We start from the raw sequence: 14,520 nt of genomic DNA, 5'->3' as shown, positions 1-14,520 counted from the left end.
TTTTGGAAAATGATCGCTGATAGTGTTAAATTAAAAGCTGGAAATGAATTTGCATATGTTAGAGCAAGTAATATTATTATAACCCAAGATTTAGAAAACATTTAGAGACACTTAGATGGGCAGTTAAGAATTTTAGTGAATTAAGAGGTTATGGCCTATAGCCCCCATCAGGGCTGGGCAGTGAACTCTAGCCCCATTAGGACACTGAAAGAGGTTAACAAGGTTCTTGAAAAAGTTTTTCTGATGAATTCCATTTGAAGGTATCTATATTCATTTTATTTCTTTATTTCTTTTTCATAAAATTATCAGAAACAACTACATTTAATTATGAATAGGGAATAGTTGATAGTAACTGGAACAAATATTCCATTTTTCTTCTTAGAGACAACTGATGAATAATACAATGTGTTAAATATCTGATTGTCATTGAGGTGATGGATTTGAACTAGAAGAATGAACCGTTCAATTATGCATCCATTTTTTGAATGAACTGTTGGTAGAGAAAACCATGTAAAAGTTTAAAAGTGTATAAAAGTAAAATCGATGTTTATTATTAAATCTATGTTTAATAGTATTGCCTTCGTATAATTTGGTAAATCAATAATCTTAATCTGGTCTTTTTGTTCAAAATAGAGAGTGCATTTCTCAATATCTACTCTTTTTCCTAAGGATTAAAATGTAACCACAGGAAATTCCTGTGACAATTGTATAATTTGATGAATTGTTGCGAACTCTGTAAGTGCAGCAGCAATTTGTCTCTGCATTCTGGACTTGATTTAGCTTTATCCTTTTTCTCATAGGCATTCTGAAATATTTATGATGGCATACATTGGTAATCTGATGTGCAAGTCCTGTGAGAAACAAAAAGAACTAATTACTAGCAAATTTACAAGCCCTAGTATATCCTTCCAAGTTTTATTTCAGTTTACTGTAAAAGAAGTGGAATAATGGGTGAAATATTATAAAACTATTATGGTTTTCTCTCTCAATTCTTGCCAGTTGCATCATTGATCATTAACCTGATCATATTTGTCCTTTTATACAAAGGTAGTGAACACCTGCTTTGGGTTTAAAGGAATTAATCATACAGCGTTCAAGATAAATAAAGTTGGCCTTGACTGATCAAGTATTTTAAGTACTAGTGTTTCCAAGCAGTTGCATTTCAGTTATAAAACTACAGTGAATAATCAGAAGCGAATTTGGGGTAAGTATCTTAAAATTAAATAGCTTTTGAATGAAGCTATGCAATAATACTGATCAAAGAGTAAAGAAATGGTATTTCAATTCACTTTGATACAGATAATATTTAAATTCATCAAATTAACACATTAATTTTATTCTCTTTAAATGGTGTCATTGTAAATTTGAAGGCCAAATTCTTATAGGACTATTCATCATGTTGTTTGGTTCACAATACTTCATGCTTTCTAATGAAATAGGATTCAAAACCTAATGAGGTAAGTGAATTTTTAAGACAATTTTTTGCTGTGAACTTTGTGTAGAAATTTTCTGGGAGAACTGGATGCTCAAATAATGTTAATTTTAGTTATTAAGATTATTAATAATAAGAAGATACCCCTCAGATTCTATTATAAGGGAAAATTATATCTTTCATAATATTATTTGTTATTATTCTGACACAAACCAAATACATGTAGATGTGCCTAATGAATTGCCGCTTGGTGACTTAAAAGTACAAATAACATTTTGACTACTTTTATTTCTACAAATTGATATTTCTAATCAGAAATCTTCTGAGATATTGAATATATTAGAAAATGATACACAGAAATGTATTTTGGACATAAAGCTTCTCTTACTGGCTTTTCCTATTGTTGCACAACAGTTCACAACCTTATGTACTAATTTAATCCTCAAATAAAACATTTGTTTGAAAATATACATTTTTTTAAGGATTTTATTTATTTATTTGACAGACAGAGATCACAAGTAGGCAGAGAGGCAGGCAGAGAGAGAGGAAGGGAAGCAGCCCAATGTGGGGCTCCATCCCAGGACCCGGGGATCAAGACCAGAGCCGAAGGCAGAGGCTTTAACACACTGAGCCACATAGGCGCCCCAACACGTTCTTTTTTTTTTTTTTTAAAGATTTTATTTATTTGACAGAGAGAGAGAAATCACAAGTAGGCAGAGAGGCAGGCAGAAAGCAGGTTCCCCAGAGGAGCAGAGATCCCGACGTGGGGCTGGATCCCAGGACCCTGGGATCATGACCAGAGCCGAAGGCAGAGGCCCCAACCCACTGAGCCACCCAGGTGCCCCAACAAGTGCTTTTTTAAATTGCATTTTGAGGTCTTTTTCCTTTTCAAGTTGTGTACCTAAGCAAACAGAGTTTAACTACAAATATTAGCTGGCTAATGATTCTATATCTTAGTTTTAGAGAATAGTTGACTATTAGTAATCTTTATATGTAATAGTGACTCTTAACAAATGGGTCATTTTGACCCTCATAATGGTCTATAAAACACTTTAGAAATATAGTTCTTCATTTTTTAAGGCTAACAATACATTGTTCTGGAGGCTTTCATCTTTATCCCCAATGAACATTATTTCCTAGTAACCTATTAAACTAGGAGTTACTAAGGGATACTAAGATGTGTTTTTTGTAAGGTAAAAGTAGTATCACTAAAATTTATAAGGATTTCAGAATCAGTATTTCATGAAGTTTGTGGTAATATCGTGAAACTCATTCTTAAGATGTAGTCAGATGGCTGAATTTCCTGTATTTTTAGTGGAGAACACTTTAATGAGGTATCATTAGTATTGTAAATTGTATAAAGTTCTCAATTACACCTCTTTTGTATGTGTTAAGTTTCAAATTATTCTTTGATTTTTTTAAAAAAATTGCCTTTCTTCTTTGTTATTGTATCAGTTGTATTTGATGGTAATTATGTTTCTTTATGGTTTTTCCAAGTTTGTTTTTACTCACTTTGAAAAAAGTGCACTGTGGATTTTGGGGTATTTTGCCCCATAAGTGAGATTGTGTAAAGTGTGAGAATTCCTACTGCAAAGACTTTGCCAGATTACTCAAACTAATTTAAAATGCATTAACTTTCTATTATAGGTTTAAAACCACACTAGAGTGTCTTCATTTTTTTATTCTGTTTCTCTTTTGATTTACAGTTTTAGAGTAGAGTGGACAGAGAATTCCCTTGATAAAGAGTTAGAGGTGATCCCATTTAGAATCATGGGAAAAATAGGAAAAAGTATCATACAGCTATTTAGAGATAGTATTGCTTATTGATAGTGTTTCAGAATTATAACTTCTTTGATTTTAGATGACTGCTTTGTATTTTGATCTAGTTCTTGAAGGAATATAAAAATGCCATTAGCACAGGATCTATTTCTCCTAAAAGATGATCCTTCATCTGAAAACCGGCATGAGAATCATCTTAGAATAGTCTGTTCTAATAGGTAACAAGTTTTCTGTTGGAGCTTACTATGGTAAATTCTGATTATTTTGAAAACCATTTTTTTTTTTTTTAATTAACGCACAGAGGTCAAAATGTGTAAGATCTTGTTGTGGAGTTTCCTACTGATTTTTTCTGGAAGCCAAGCCTCAAGACCGTCGGCTCAAAGAAATATCGAATTTGCAGTGGACCTTTACCAAGCTATTTCTTTATCTCACGAGAACAACATTATATTTTCCCCCCTTGGAACAACGTTGGGTCTTGGGATGGTACAACTGGGAGCAAAAGGAAAAGCACGACAGCAGATAAGACAAACTTTAAAACTTCAGGAAACCTCAGCCGGTGAGATTCTTACTTATGATTATTTATACTGGATAAGATGTGCTCAAATTTATTTTGCCAGTTAGAAGTTCAGGGTCTCAGAATTGAAATACATGGAAAATATTCAAAAGTGTGAACTTATAATAAAATGGAGAATTTTTAAAAATATTCATTTTAATTGTTTTCTAATGAAAATGTTACTAGAAGAATGTACTATTTTTAATACAGATACTTTCATACAGATATGAAACTGTGAGTATACTAGTATATTTTTTTCTGTCCTGTTTCAGGCAGTTTTAATTGAGACTTATGTTGTGTGTGCATGTGTGTGTCTATGTACGTATATTTGTTTATTCTTCCACTCTCAGTATGTTGTGATCATTTTCTCATACCAGCTTCAGAATATAATTTTTAGTTGTTACATTTTATTGCCTCTTATGGAAATATTGTTACTTACTTAACCTCTCATTATTAGGTAGTTTCCTATATTTCTCTTATAAAAATGCTGCAGTGAACATCCTCACCCAGAAATCTTTGTGTGGATCTCTCATTATTTTATCAGCTTTTAAAAATTAAGCAGGGGGAGCTGCAAGCAGAGGGAGAGGGAGAAGCACGCTCCCCACCTAGCAGAGATCCAGACTAGGTCCTGTATCCCAGGACCCTGGTACCATAACCCGAACTGAACGTAGATGCTTAATTGACTGAGCCACCCAGGTGCCCTAGGAAATCTTTGAGAAAGATCGAGAGCTCACAAATAGGTAGGGGGGAAGCAGACTCCCTGCTGAGCAGAGAGCCCAATGCGGGGCTTGATCCCAGGACCCTGAGATCTAACTTGAGCTGAAGGCAGAAGCTTAACCCACTGAGCCTCTCAGGAGCCCCTAGGAAATCTCTTTTAAAAAGCACTCAGATAACCTATCTGAGGTCTTTTTGTGTATTAAGGATTGTTGTTGCAGAGTCCCCAGAAAGTCTGAGATACTGTATAGAAGCTTTAGTGCTGTCATCCTGTTTGAAAGGGTAGTTGTTGGGGCATCTGGGTGGCTCGACAGTTAAGTACCTGCCTTTGGTTCAGGTCATGATCTCTGCGTCCTGGGATAGGCATTGTGTTGGCTCCCACATCTGACTCAGCGTTCAGTGGGGAGTCTGCTTGTCCCACTGTCTCTCCCTTCCTCGGTGCTCTCTCTCTCTCTCTGTGTCAAGTAAATAAATAAAATATTTTTTTTAAGGTTTTATTTATTTATTTGACACAGAGAGAGATCACAAGTAGGCAGAGAGGCAAGCAAAGAGAGAGGGAGAAGCAGGCTCCCTGCTGAGCAGAGAGTCCGATGCAGGGCTTGATCCCAGGACCCTGACATCATGACCTGAGTCAAAAGCAGAGGCTTAATCCATTGAGCCACCAAGGCACCCAAATAGAATCTTTAAAAAGAGAGAGGAAAAAAGAGAGAGAGAGAGAAAGAAAGAAAAAGAAAGGGTTGTCCATTTCTCTGGCTAACTGTGTCCTCAATTTCCATAATGATTTTAATTTTAGACTTTTGCATCACTGTCAGGTAATGTGTCCTAACCATCAGAGGAACTTTCCAGATTTTTGATGTGGGAATTTAATCACTATTACTAAGTTCAGTATGTTTGCCTCAGGACAGAGTAATTATATTTAGAGATTTATTTTTCTTTTTTAGAAGGTCTTGTTTGCTTTGTTTTAAATAAAAGCAATTTTATGTAGAAAAGAAGTTGGTGATGGTGAAGTTAATTGCAAGAATTTTCCTTTGTGAATAATGCAAAATGAAGCTACTGTGTTCCAAATTTAGTCTTGACTGTCTGTATTAATTTCCGCAAATCCCACTACATAGTCTCAGAAACATTTAAATCACACAATACTGCTTTGAAAAGTAATAGAGCATTTATAAAGATATGTAAAGTTGATTCTATGATAAATAAGCAACATTAGAATCTCTGAAGTTTAAACTACTCTCTATGGATATCTCTTGTAGAGAAACACGGAAATCTTAACAACTATGGATTGTGAATGTAAGGCTAATCACAGTAGTAATGAGGACGACACTATCAATCATATAGATAGTACAGCAGTCACTGTTACTGTGTTTGGTATCCACTATCTAACTTACTCTTCACAGTTACTCTGTGAGGTAGACATAACCCTGCTGCTTAGACGAGGAAACGGAGGTGAAGAAAGGTTCAGCAAATTGTCCATAATGAATTCCAAAAATGATTCACTGAGAGCTGTGGATCCTTAGGGCAATATATTATATTTTCCTTGGGAGAATATATATATGGACAATTAAACATGAGTATGTTAACACATGTAACAAAATCTACCAAAGCTGCTTTCTATTATGCTTTGTTAAGGGAGAGAGAAAAAGAGGGACACAGATGGAAGATAATTGCAAAAGGAAAAGGCAGAGGAGCCAGAGAGAGCAAAAATATGAAAGATAAACTCTGGAAAATAAAAAAGAGGAGGGAATTAAGGAATAAGGAACAAGGAGACAGTTAAGGTAGGGGACAGAGTGGAAGAGGGCAAGGAAATGGAAAAGGCTCAGAGGGTCTGGAGAAAGAAGAACAAAATGGTGTTAAGGGGGGGACCAACGGTATGTTAGATCAGAAGGTGGTGACTGGTATTGGAAACCAAGATGAAGAGGAAAATCACTAGTAATGATTCTGTCTTTATTTAATATTTTTATATTTTGTTCTTCATGGGGTTTTTTGCATTAAAACTGATTTTAAAAAAATGTGTGGCAACAAAATATCTTCTTGGTTATGGAGTCTGTTGGCATCTCCTTAAATTTTATGCTCAATATAAGTATACCATTGACTCATCCTAGTGCTGGCCCTACCTTCTATTCCCAATGATTATCAAAGGTGCTCTCTGTTCAGTTTGTCTACATTTTACGTTTCCTGCTATCAGATTGTTTTATGTGAACACCTGCCTTGTTCCACAGATGGGTATACAACTCCTGGGATCCTACCCCCACAGGGCTCTCAGTGTCCTCTGTCGAAACATCTGCTCGGAATTTACCTTCTCCAGTCTACTGAGCATCCGATAATTTTCCATTTTTGCTTTGCTTCTACTATGCTGCTTGCTAATCAAAGACTAACGGAGGCGCTTCCTTATTCCAAGGGTGTCATGGAAAGAGAACAAGCCATGAATCTTTGCTCTGCAACCATTTAAACTTATGATCTGTTCCTCTAAAGTTACTGTATCTGTCTGGATTTTAGATTCCACACTAAAAAGAGAGGAGTTGGAGTAATTGATTTATATGGATCTTTTGGCTAAAATTATCTATAATCCCATGACCCCCTTTGTTTTCATGTTTGGATCTCTCACATTTCACACACAATTAGCCTTTGGGCCTTAACTGTAGGAGAAGTAAACATGTGATGAATTTTGGAACATTTTCTGAAGGTCTAGTACAATCAAACCGAAAGTTACATTCACCCCATGACCTGTAGATTTTCTCTAGCTCTGCTTTAGGAAATGAAATAAATTGATTCTCTTTGCTTATTAGGATCCATGTATACATATTCTTTTTGATCTTGTGAAAGAGGTTACTAATCTACAAATTTAATCAAATTTATAAGGCAGATAACTTTATATTCTCCTCCAAACTTGTGCTACTTGATGACATTTTTCATTGACTTCTGAATCCAGTGATTTATCAGAGGGCAACTGACTGTTTGTCATACAGTCTTAGACCTTAAGTACTTGACATAAATCTTTTTGCTCTGACAAATGAGTCAGAACTATTTTTCTCCCCCTTTTCTTTTATTCCCCCATTCCTTTAAAAATGCTCATAAATTACAAATTTCTGAAGATTAGTTTCAAATTCTGCCACTTCATATCTGACCTTATTTAATTCTTTTGAAAATACTCACGTTTTCTCTCAGAAAGTCTTCTCTGTAGCCTCCCATTTATTGAGATATTTCCCTCAGCTTTAAATTGCAAGTGATTGCCTCTGAAATTGCATGAACAAGTAAAATAGATTAACCTTCTTCCTTTCCTTATGTAAGAATTCTAGGATTGTAAGGACTTGCTGAAATTCTTCAAATCCAACCATAGGGCAATAAATTCTTATGGCTAAAATTGTTTATGTCTATATCTATATCCCCAAGAATGGAGAACTATGGAGTTTGAAATATAATGAAATATACTTCACAGAGACTCCAATATGGTTATTTGGGTTGTACCTGCAGGAAAGCAGGGGAGGACAAGGAGAGAAGTGGGGACTGAAATGTAGGCTCCACTCAGCCAGACAAGATATAAGGCCATGGGGCTATAGCCCTCCCCCTCCCCCACCAGGAAGAGAACGTATTCTTATTTGCACAAAGATGCCTATGACTGTTAGCTCTCCGATAAAGTGTACGCACACACATACACATGCACACACACAAATGCCTTATTTCCAATGGACAACTCAAGGCATGTCCTCATTAAAACTTTTCTTTCTTTATTCAGTGGGTATCCAATATGTTTTCTCCATTTATGTTTCCTCCAATAAAGAATAATTGCCTATACTCGATTTTTAAGTTATAAAAATAGCATTTTATTTGACTGAAAATATAACAAAGGCCCTGACAGGAGCTTTGATTTGAAATACAGTTTCTAGACTTAATGATTGAGTCCCAGGATTAAGCCAGAAGGGATTGAAAAGCATCAATATCTTTGGTTGTGAATAGGAAGCCCCTGAACAAGGACCAAAGCTTAATCATCTCCTAGGCACATCTACCTTCCCAACAACAGTGCGGTCAGAATGAGCAACAATAAATAACAGCCCAACAGTGATTCTAGCTGACTCTGGTGGCCTCATTTGGCTACTGGCAATAGTTGGAACAGTTAAAGATCTTTGTTCTTCACGTAGACAGCCAAAATATATACATTCATGAACCTGAAGAAATAGGCAATTCTGATTCTTGTGCATCTCTAGAGCTGATTATAGGGGTTGCTCATAAATTTCAAAACTTGGACAAGTGCCATTGCTCACAACAGAGCAATTCTTAAGCTGAAATAAAAACAATATTGAAAAAGATTGCTCGTCACTGTCTTCCCCCATCAATATTCATTAGTATTTTCCTTCCATAAATATCGCATGTTATGCAAAGAATGAGGTTCTAAAGATAAATTTCCAACAAGTAAGAATGAGCTAAATTTGACTATAAAAAGGGAATTTCCTTCAGCTTTTCTAAATGCACATTCTTGTTTTTGGTGAATTTCAAATTTACATGACAATCTTCCTATTTAAGAACTGAGTTCTTTATAAAATGCATATTCTATGAAGATAAATGCTTAAAATATTTATACTAACTCAGGAAGGACCATTAGTTATACCTAAGGGTGCAAAAATGGTGATATGAATCAGTGCTTAGAAGCAAAGCTGAAAAGCTGTTGTTTTTATGTTGTTCAATATGTCAGTATACATTATAATTATTTTTTAGGGGAAGAATTTTCTGTGCTGAAGTCATTTTTCTCTGCCATCTCAGAGAAAAAGCAAGAATTTACATTTAATCTTGCCAATGCCCTCTACCTTCAAGAAGGATTCACTGTGAAAGAACAGTATCTCCATAGCAACAAGGAGTTTTTTCAGAGTGCCATAAAACTGGTGGATTTTCAGGATGCAAAGACTTCTGCAGAGACAATAAGTACCTGGGTAGAAAGCAAAACAGATGGTAAAGTTTCCCATTTTCATAAACTCATTATTTGCCATTGTATTCACGGTTTTTAATATCCTAGAGTAAAGAATGGTTGAATATTTTCCTACTAAACTATGGCTCAGAGGGCTCTCCCATTTTGCTTCCCTGTTATTCAAATTAATACTAAATGGTAAAACTGAGGCAGACTGTAAACTGCTTTGAAAAGCATACAGGTTTTTTGAGAGATACCTATTCATAGAATTTTAATGGAAAAACCTTTAATAATAATTTTTGTTTAAGCATAAGCTTTTAATCTATTGCTGTAGAAATAATGACTTTGGCCAGGTAAAAATTAGATCTGTCAACCTCAAGTGCCTTCTTTTCCACATATTACTGTACATAGCACATTTTAGTTGGATGGGTTAATGTTTAATAAGAAATGTTGATAGTCCTATCATAAATGTGGTTATCTATACTTTAATTTCAATACAAGCCAGCTAAAATTCCTCAGGGACTATGGAGTCACACAGTAGAAAGAACAAAAGTTTAAAGTTACTCAGATATGAATTCACATCCTACTTAGTTCTAAGTTATGCCCCACCTTAAATGAGGATAGTATTAGAACATTTCAGGATTATTAGAAGATTTGAGAATAATGTATGTGAAATAACAAACATATATCAGGTCCTTGTTTAACAGTGGTTTGTTTCTTTGTTCATCCATTCTGCTACAAAAAATTATGATGGCATAAATGGCCACCATATTCTTTATAAGAAGCCTCATACAGGGAGGCATAGTTGAGAATGTGAGATTGGTGTTTTGAGCAGCTTTCACAAGAAAGTATCATTAATGGGACACATAAGGAACATCCCTGGACAGCTCCATGGCACTCAGTCATGCTTTTATGTTGGGTGGTTGTTCAGAAGAAGAAAATCACGCTAGCAACTCCATTCTTGTCCCTTCTCCAGTGATCACTGGCATTAGCCATGGGAGCAGATGGTTTGAGGGTACCATTAACTTACTAATTCTGATTGACCTGCTGGAGAAACTTGCAATAAAGTTTGAAAACTATGAGTAAATATGCAGGCAGAGACATTCAGTTTTTGTTCTTTCTGGCTGAAAAACAATTCACACAAATAATCTTGCTGAAGAGAGTTCATTAGTAGGTCTGTCCAGATTTGCCTCAGAGAGTCTTGTATCTCCTGTTTCCTAGTAATACCTGTTTGTACCTGTTTCTAAGTGAAATGTTTAATAGTGCTGCTTTCTACTCTCAGAATTGCCAAGGTTAGAGGAGAAAGCACCTGTTTATAACTGATCTGCAAAAGAAATTTTTGTTTCAGTGCTATAGAAAGCAGTCCCACTGAACTACTATTGCTTATCTCTTCCTGTTTCCTCCTCCACTTGCATCACAGGGAAAATTAAAGACATGTTTTCAGAGGAAGACTTTGGTCCTCTGACTCGGCTTGTCCTGGTGAATGCTATTTATTTCAAGGGTGATTGGAAGCAGAAATTCACAAAAGAGAGCACACAGTTGATGAATTTTACTAAGAAGGATGGTGCGGCAGTCAAAATCCCGATGATGAAAACTCTTGTGAGAACAAAATATGGTAATATGAAAAATCGCCCTCCAAAGCATGATTTTGGGAATTGCCAAGGATATTTATTTAATATTTTCTTTCTCCGTTTTAGGTTATTTTTCTGAATCATCCATGAACTACCAGGTTTTGGAATTACCTTATAAAGGTGATAAGTTTAGTTTAATCATTGTACTTCCTGCAGAAGACGTGCACATAGAAGAAATGGAAAAGCGAATTACTGCTCATCAACTCCTAAAATGGTTCTCCGAGGTGCAAGAAGAGGAAGTGGAAGTAAGCCTCCCTAGGTTGGTAATGTCATTTTATTATTTGGTTCTTATGTTTTCACTTATGGAGGCATTTGAATAGCTGGCTGAAAGATAACAGATACTTGAAAAGGCCACTGATTGGAAGAAAAATGCATTTGGAAGTATAACTCCGCTTTGTGGATACAAAGGCAAGTCTGAACATTGCCAGCAATGCTTTGCCATGAGGAGAACTGAATATAAAGGCTCAATATTCTCTGAAATAGATGAAGAAATGTAAGTCTGCAAGCCAGAATGTTGAGATGAAAAGGAATTTTCATTCCTTTTATTATACAAACTTTTCTTTCTCTACTTTCTTTACTAATTGGAATTTTAAATACCTATCTTCTGTTACATTTCAGGAAAACCACCCCCTGCCCATACTTATTATACCAGACAATTAAAAGATATGTTATCTTGACAATTAAAAGATATGTTAAATCAACTTTGACAGCTAGTGCTCTAATAGTCATTGAATGACAAATAGGAAATCCAACGGCCAGGTTTAGATAGTTAATATAAAATGGAAATTGCAAAGGCTTATCTCGGGAAACAATAATCGTTGACACTAATTTCTTAATATCATGCTTCTGGCCAACAGGAGAAACTTCAAAGTAAGTGGTGCCCACATAACTCAATTCACACTCTGCCTCAATTTTTTAAAAGAAGCAGATGTTTAATGAATGATATTCTGTCCTTTTCATTTCTAATTTTTCCTGCAAACTCAAATCCTGTATGGCTTATACACTCCTCTTCTGGGCCTTTTGTCATTTAAACCTCTTGGCTTTTCCTTGTTTTTCCACTTAGGTGGGATCCAGTCACTCATTTCAATCATATTCTCACCATATATCTTTAATGCTTTTTGCTACTTGGTCTTCGTCCTGCTTTAATTTCTCCCTAATCATCCTCAATCCCTGGCCTACTCATAAGGCCACTCCTGCTCTCCAACTATTAATTTTCTTAAGCAAAAACCCAGAAAGCATCCCCTTCTGGCCTCACTGAGGCTGGAGCTGGGGACCCCTTACTTTTCTTCAACTAACTTACTTTCTTTCTTTCAGATTTTATTTATTCATTTGACAGAGATCACAAGTAGGCAGAGAAAGCAGGCAGAGAAAGAGGGGGAAGCAGGCTCCCTGCTGAGCAGAGAGCCCGATGAGGGGCTTAATCCCAGGACCCTGAGATCATGACCTGAGCTGAAGGCAGAGGCTTTAACCCACTGAGCCACCCAGGCGCCCCAACTTTCTTTTTTAATACTCACACAAACCACACCAAAACCTGACTTCTATTCCCAGGTGCCAACTTATGTTGATTTTTGTCACTCTCAACATGTGTCTCAACTTCCCATTCCTTAAAGAAGACATATCATTAAGCAAACCTGCCTCTCTACCCTTCACCTCAAGGTCTGTATACATCTTTGAAGATCTCTCCTTCTACCTTCCTTGTCATCCTGGAGGATGATGACAAGATGACAACATATCCTATGTTTTTCTCACCCTAATTCCAGGTTGTTGATCCTAATATTATCGACCATCCCCCTTTTCTTGAAAACCTTGCATTCTTCAACCCCTGGAACACTCTCGCTTCTGTTTATTTTTCTCTCTTCTGTAAAATTTCCTTGCTCCCTGACTTAGAGTGTTTTTTTTTTTTCTTTCTGTTCCCAACTAATGTTTACTAGAATTTCATCAAAATTTTCTTCTTCTTCCTCTCTTTTATTCTTCATTCTTACTCTCTTTTTATTCCCTTATTCTTCATGTCTCTAAAATCCGAATCTCTCCCCCAACCTCTCTTCTAATTCCCCAGCATCTGTGTATCTCTACCTGGATATTATTCAGTCTTTCAAAGAGTATTGGTGGAGGGGTCCTACTACGTGTAAGCTATTGGAGATAAAATGATGTGACAGATAGTTTATCTTCTAATAACAGAAATAACAACTTGGGGGATTAACTTGTTTATTTTCAAATTTCTTTCTCTCTCTTCCTCTTTTGGAAAGATCACGATTTGGGGTCAAAAACACTGTGTTTAGAAATTATTCATGCCATGTATTGGCAGTGGGGTCTTAGGAGAGTCATTTGACAGTCCTAAGTTGTGGTTTATCAGTCTTGGAATAGTGATACTTGTAGCCAAGGTAGCCCCAGCATCTTCAGCCAGTTAACAAATGCCTAGATAATAAAACATAAGTCCCAGACTCAACTGACAATAGGAAGTAAGGGCTTTTGCCAGAATTCCCTTCTCTAGCATGTTAGGAATCTCTGCAAGATTGCTGCACAGCCCACGAATCCATCCATAGCAGCTTCTCCAAACTGTGGCCACACTTCTCATACAACTTCTCTTACAGTATGGATGCAGGCTTCTCTTTTAATTCCTCCAAGAACAATGGTTATGGGTTGAATTATGTCTCTCTTAATTCATATGGGGGTTAAATCCTAACCCCCACTACCCCAGATTGTGACTTTTCTGGAGACAAAGTCTTTATAGAAGTAATCAAGTTAAAGTGAAGTTATCAGTGTGGGCCCTCATCTGACATAGGGGGAATCTTGATAAACAGAAGAAAGTTGGATACAGAGATATATGTAGCAGAAAGACTATGTGAAGAGACAGAGGGAGAAGATGTCCATCTACAGGCCAAGGAGGGAGGCCTGGAACTCAACTCACAGTCCTCAAAAGGAACCAATGCTACCCACATCTTAATGTTAGACCTCTAGCTTCTACAACTATGAGACAATAAATCTGTTATTTAAGCCACCAGGTTTGTGGTAATGTTAAGGTAGCCCTTGGCAAATTAATAGGAGTAAAAACATTTTCAATGTTTGACCAAATTTTACTGAAAGCTCTGTGTTAATAAAAGGGGCTTTTAAGGTGGAAAGTTATTTAAAAACCATGTGCCAGGGATGAGTGTTTCTGGAGTTTAAGCCATTTCTTATAATCAGGAGTCTCCTGTCCATGGCTGTCCTGGTACCAGACCGACCCTCACCCAAAGTCTTTTCTATCTCCCTCCTACCCAGCATCCAGGGTCCTTCAGCTTTTCCCAGAACAGAAAGAAGGTAACATAGGTTTACTCCCATGCCCTTTAAGCCCAGACTCCCAGTCATGATAAGAATCTTAAGCAGCAGATTTTGACCCTCAGTGGAAACTTTTCATATCATCTAGAATAGATTATACCCTCATGATTTCAAATTTCACTATTTCCATCCCACTGGTTCTATTTGCATAATGAGAAGTTCATTGTGTTGCTTTTACCAAACAAATGAACACTTGTTT

The 14,520-nt window shown here is 36.3% G+C and overlaps 1 protein-coding gene across 3 annotated transcripts in view; it reads left to right on the top strand.

The window, feature by feature from the left end:
* Nucleotides 1-1,051: 1,051 nt before the first annotated feature.
* SERPINI2 (serpin family I member 2) overlaps nucleotides 1,052-14,520 on the top strand; it is a 35,332-nt gene continuing 21,863 nt past the window's right edge. The window contains exons 1-5 of one of the 3 annotated variants that reach the window (XM_004756506.3): nucleotides 1,052-1,204; nucleotides 3,513-3,767; nucleotides 9,189-9,419; nucleotides 10,796-10,990; nucleotides 11,163-11,265. In XM_004756506.3, coding sequence (XP_004756563.2) covers nucleotides 3,521-3,767; nucleotides 9,189-9,419; nucleotides 10,796-10,990; nucleotides 11,163-11,265 — 776 coding nt within the window. In that variant the 5' untranslated portion in view covers nucleotides 1,052-1,204; nucleotides 3,513-3,520. Of the gene's footprint in view, nucleotides 1,205-1,388; nucleotides 1,458-3,512; nucleotides 3,768-9,188; nucleotides 9,420-10,795; nucleotides 10,991-11,072; nucleotides 11,266-14,520 lie in introns of those variants that run through there. The other 2 variants (XM_004756505.3, XM_045088603.1) reach the window with 2 other exon arrangements.

This window comes from Mustela putorius, unplaced genomic scaffold (genome assembly GCF_011764305.1).
Source record: "Mustela putorius furo isolate JIRA1106 unplaced genomic scaffold, ASM1176430v1.1 tig00003834_pilon_pilon_pilon, whole genome shotgun sequence".
NCBI lineage: Eukaryota > Metazoa > Chordata > Mammalia > Carnivora > Mustelidae > Mustela > Mustela putorius.
The sequence above is the reverse complement of the archived record's forward strand: the minus strand, read 5'-3'. Positions and strand labels throughout refer to the sequence as shown.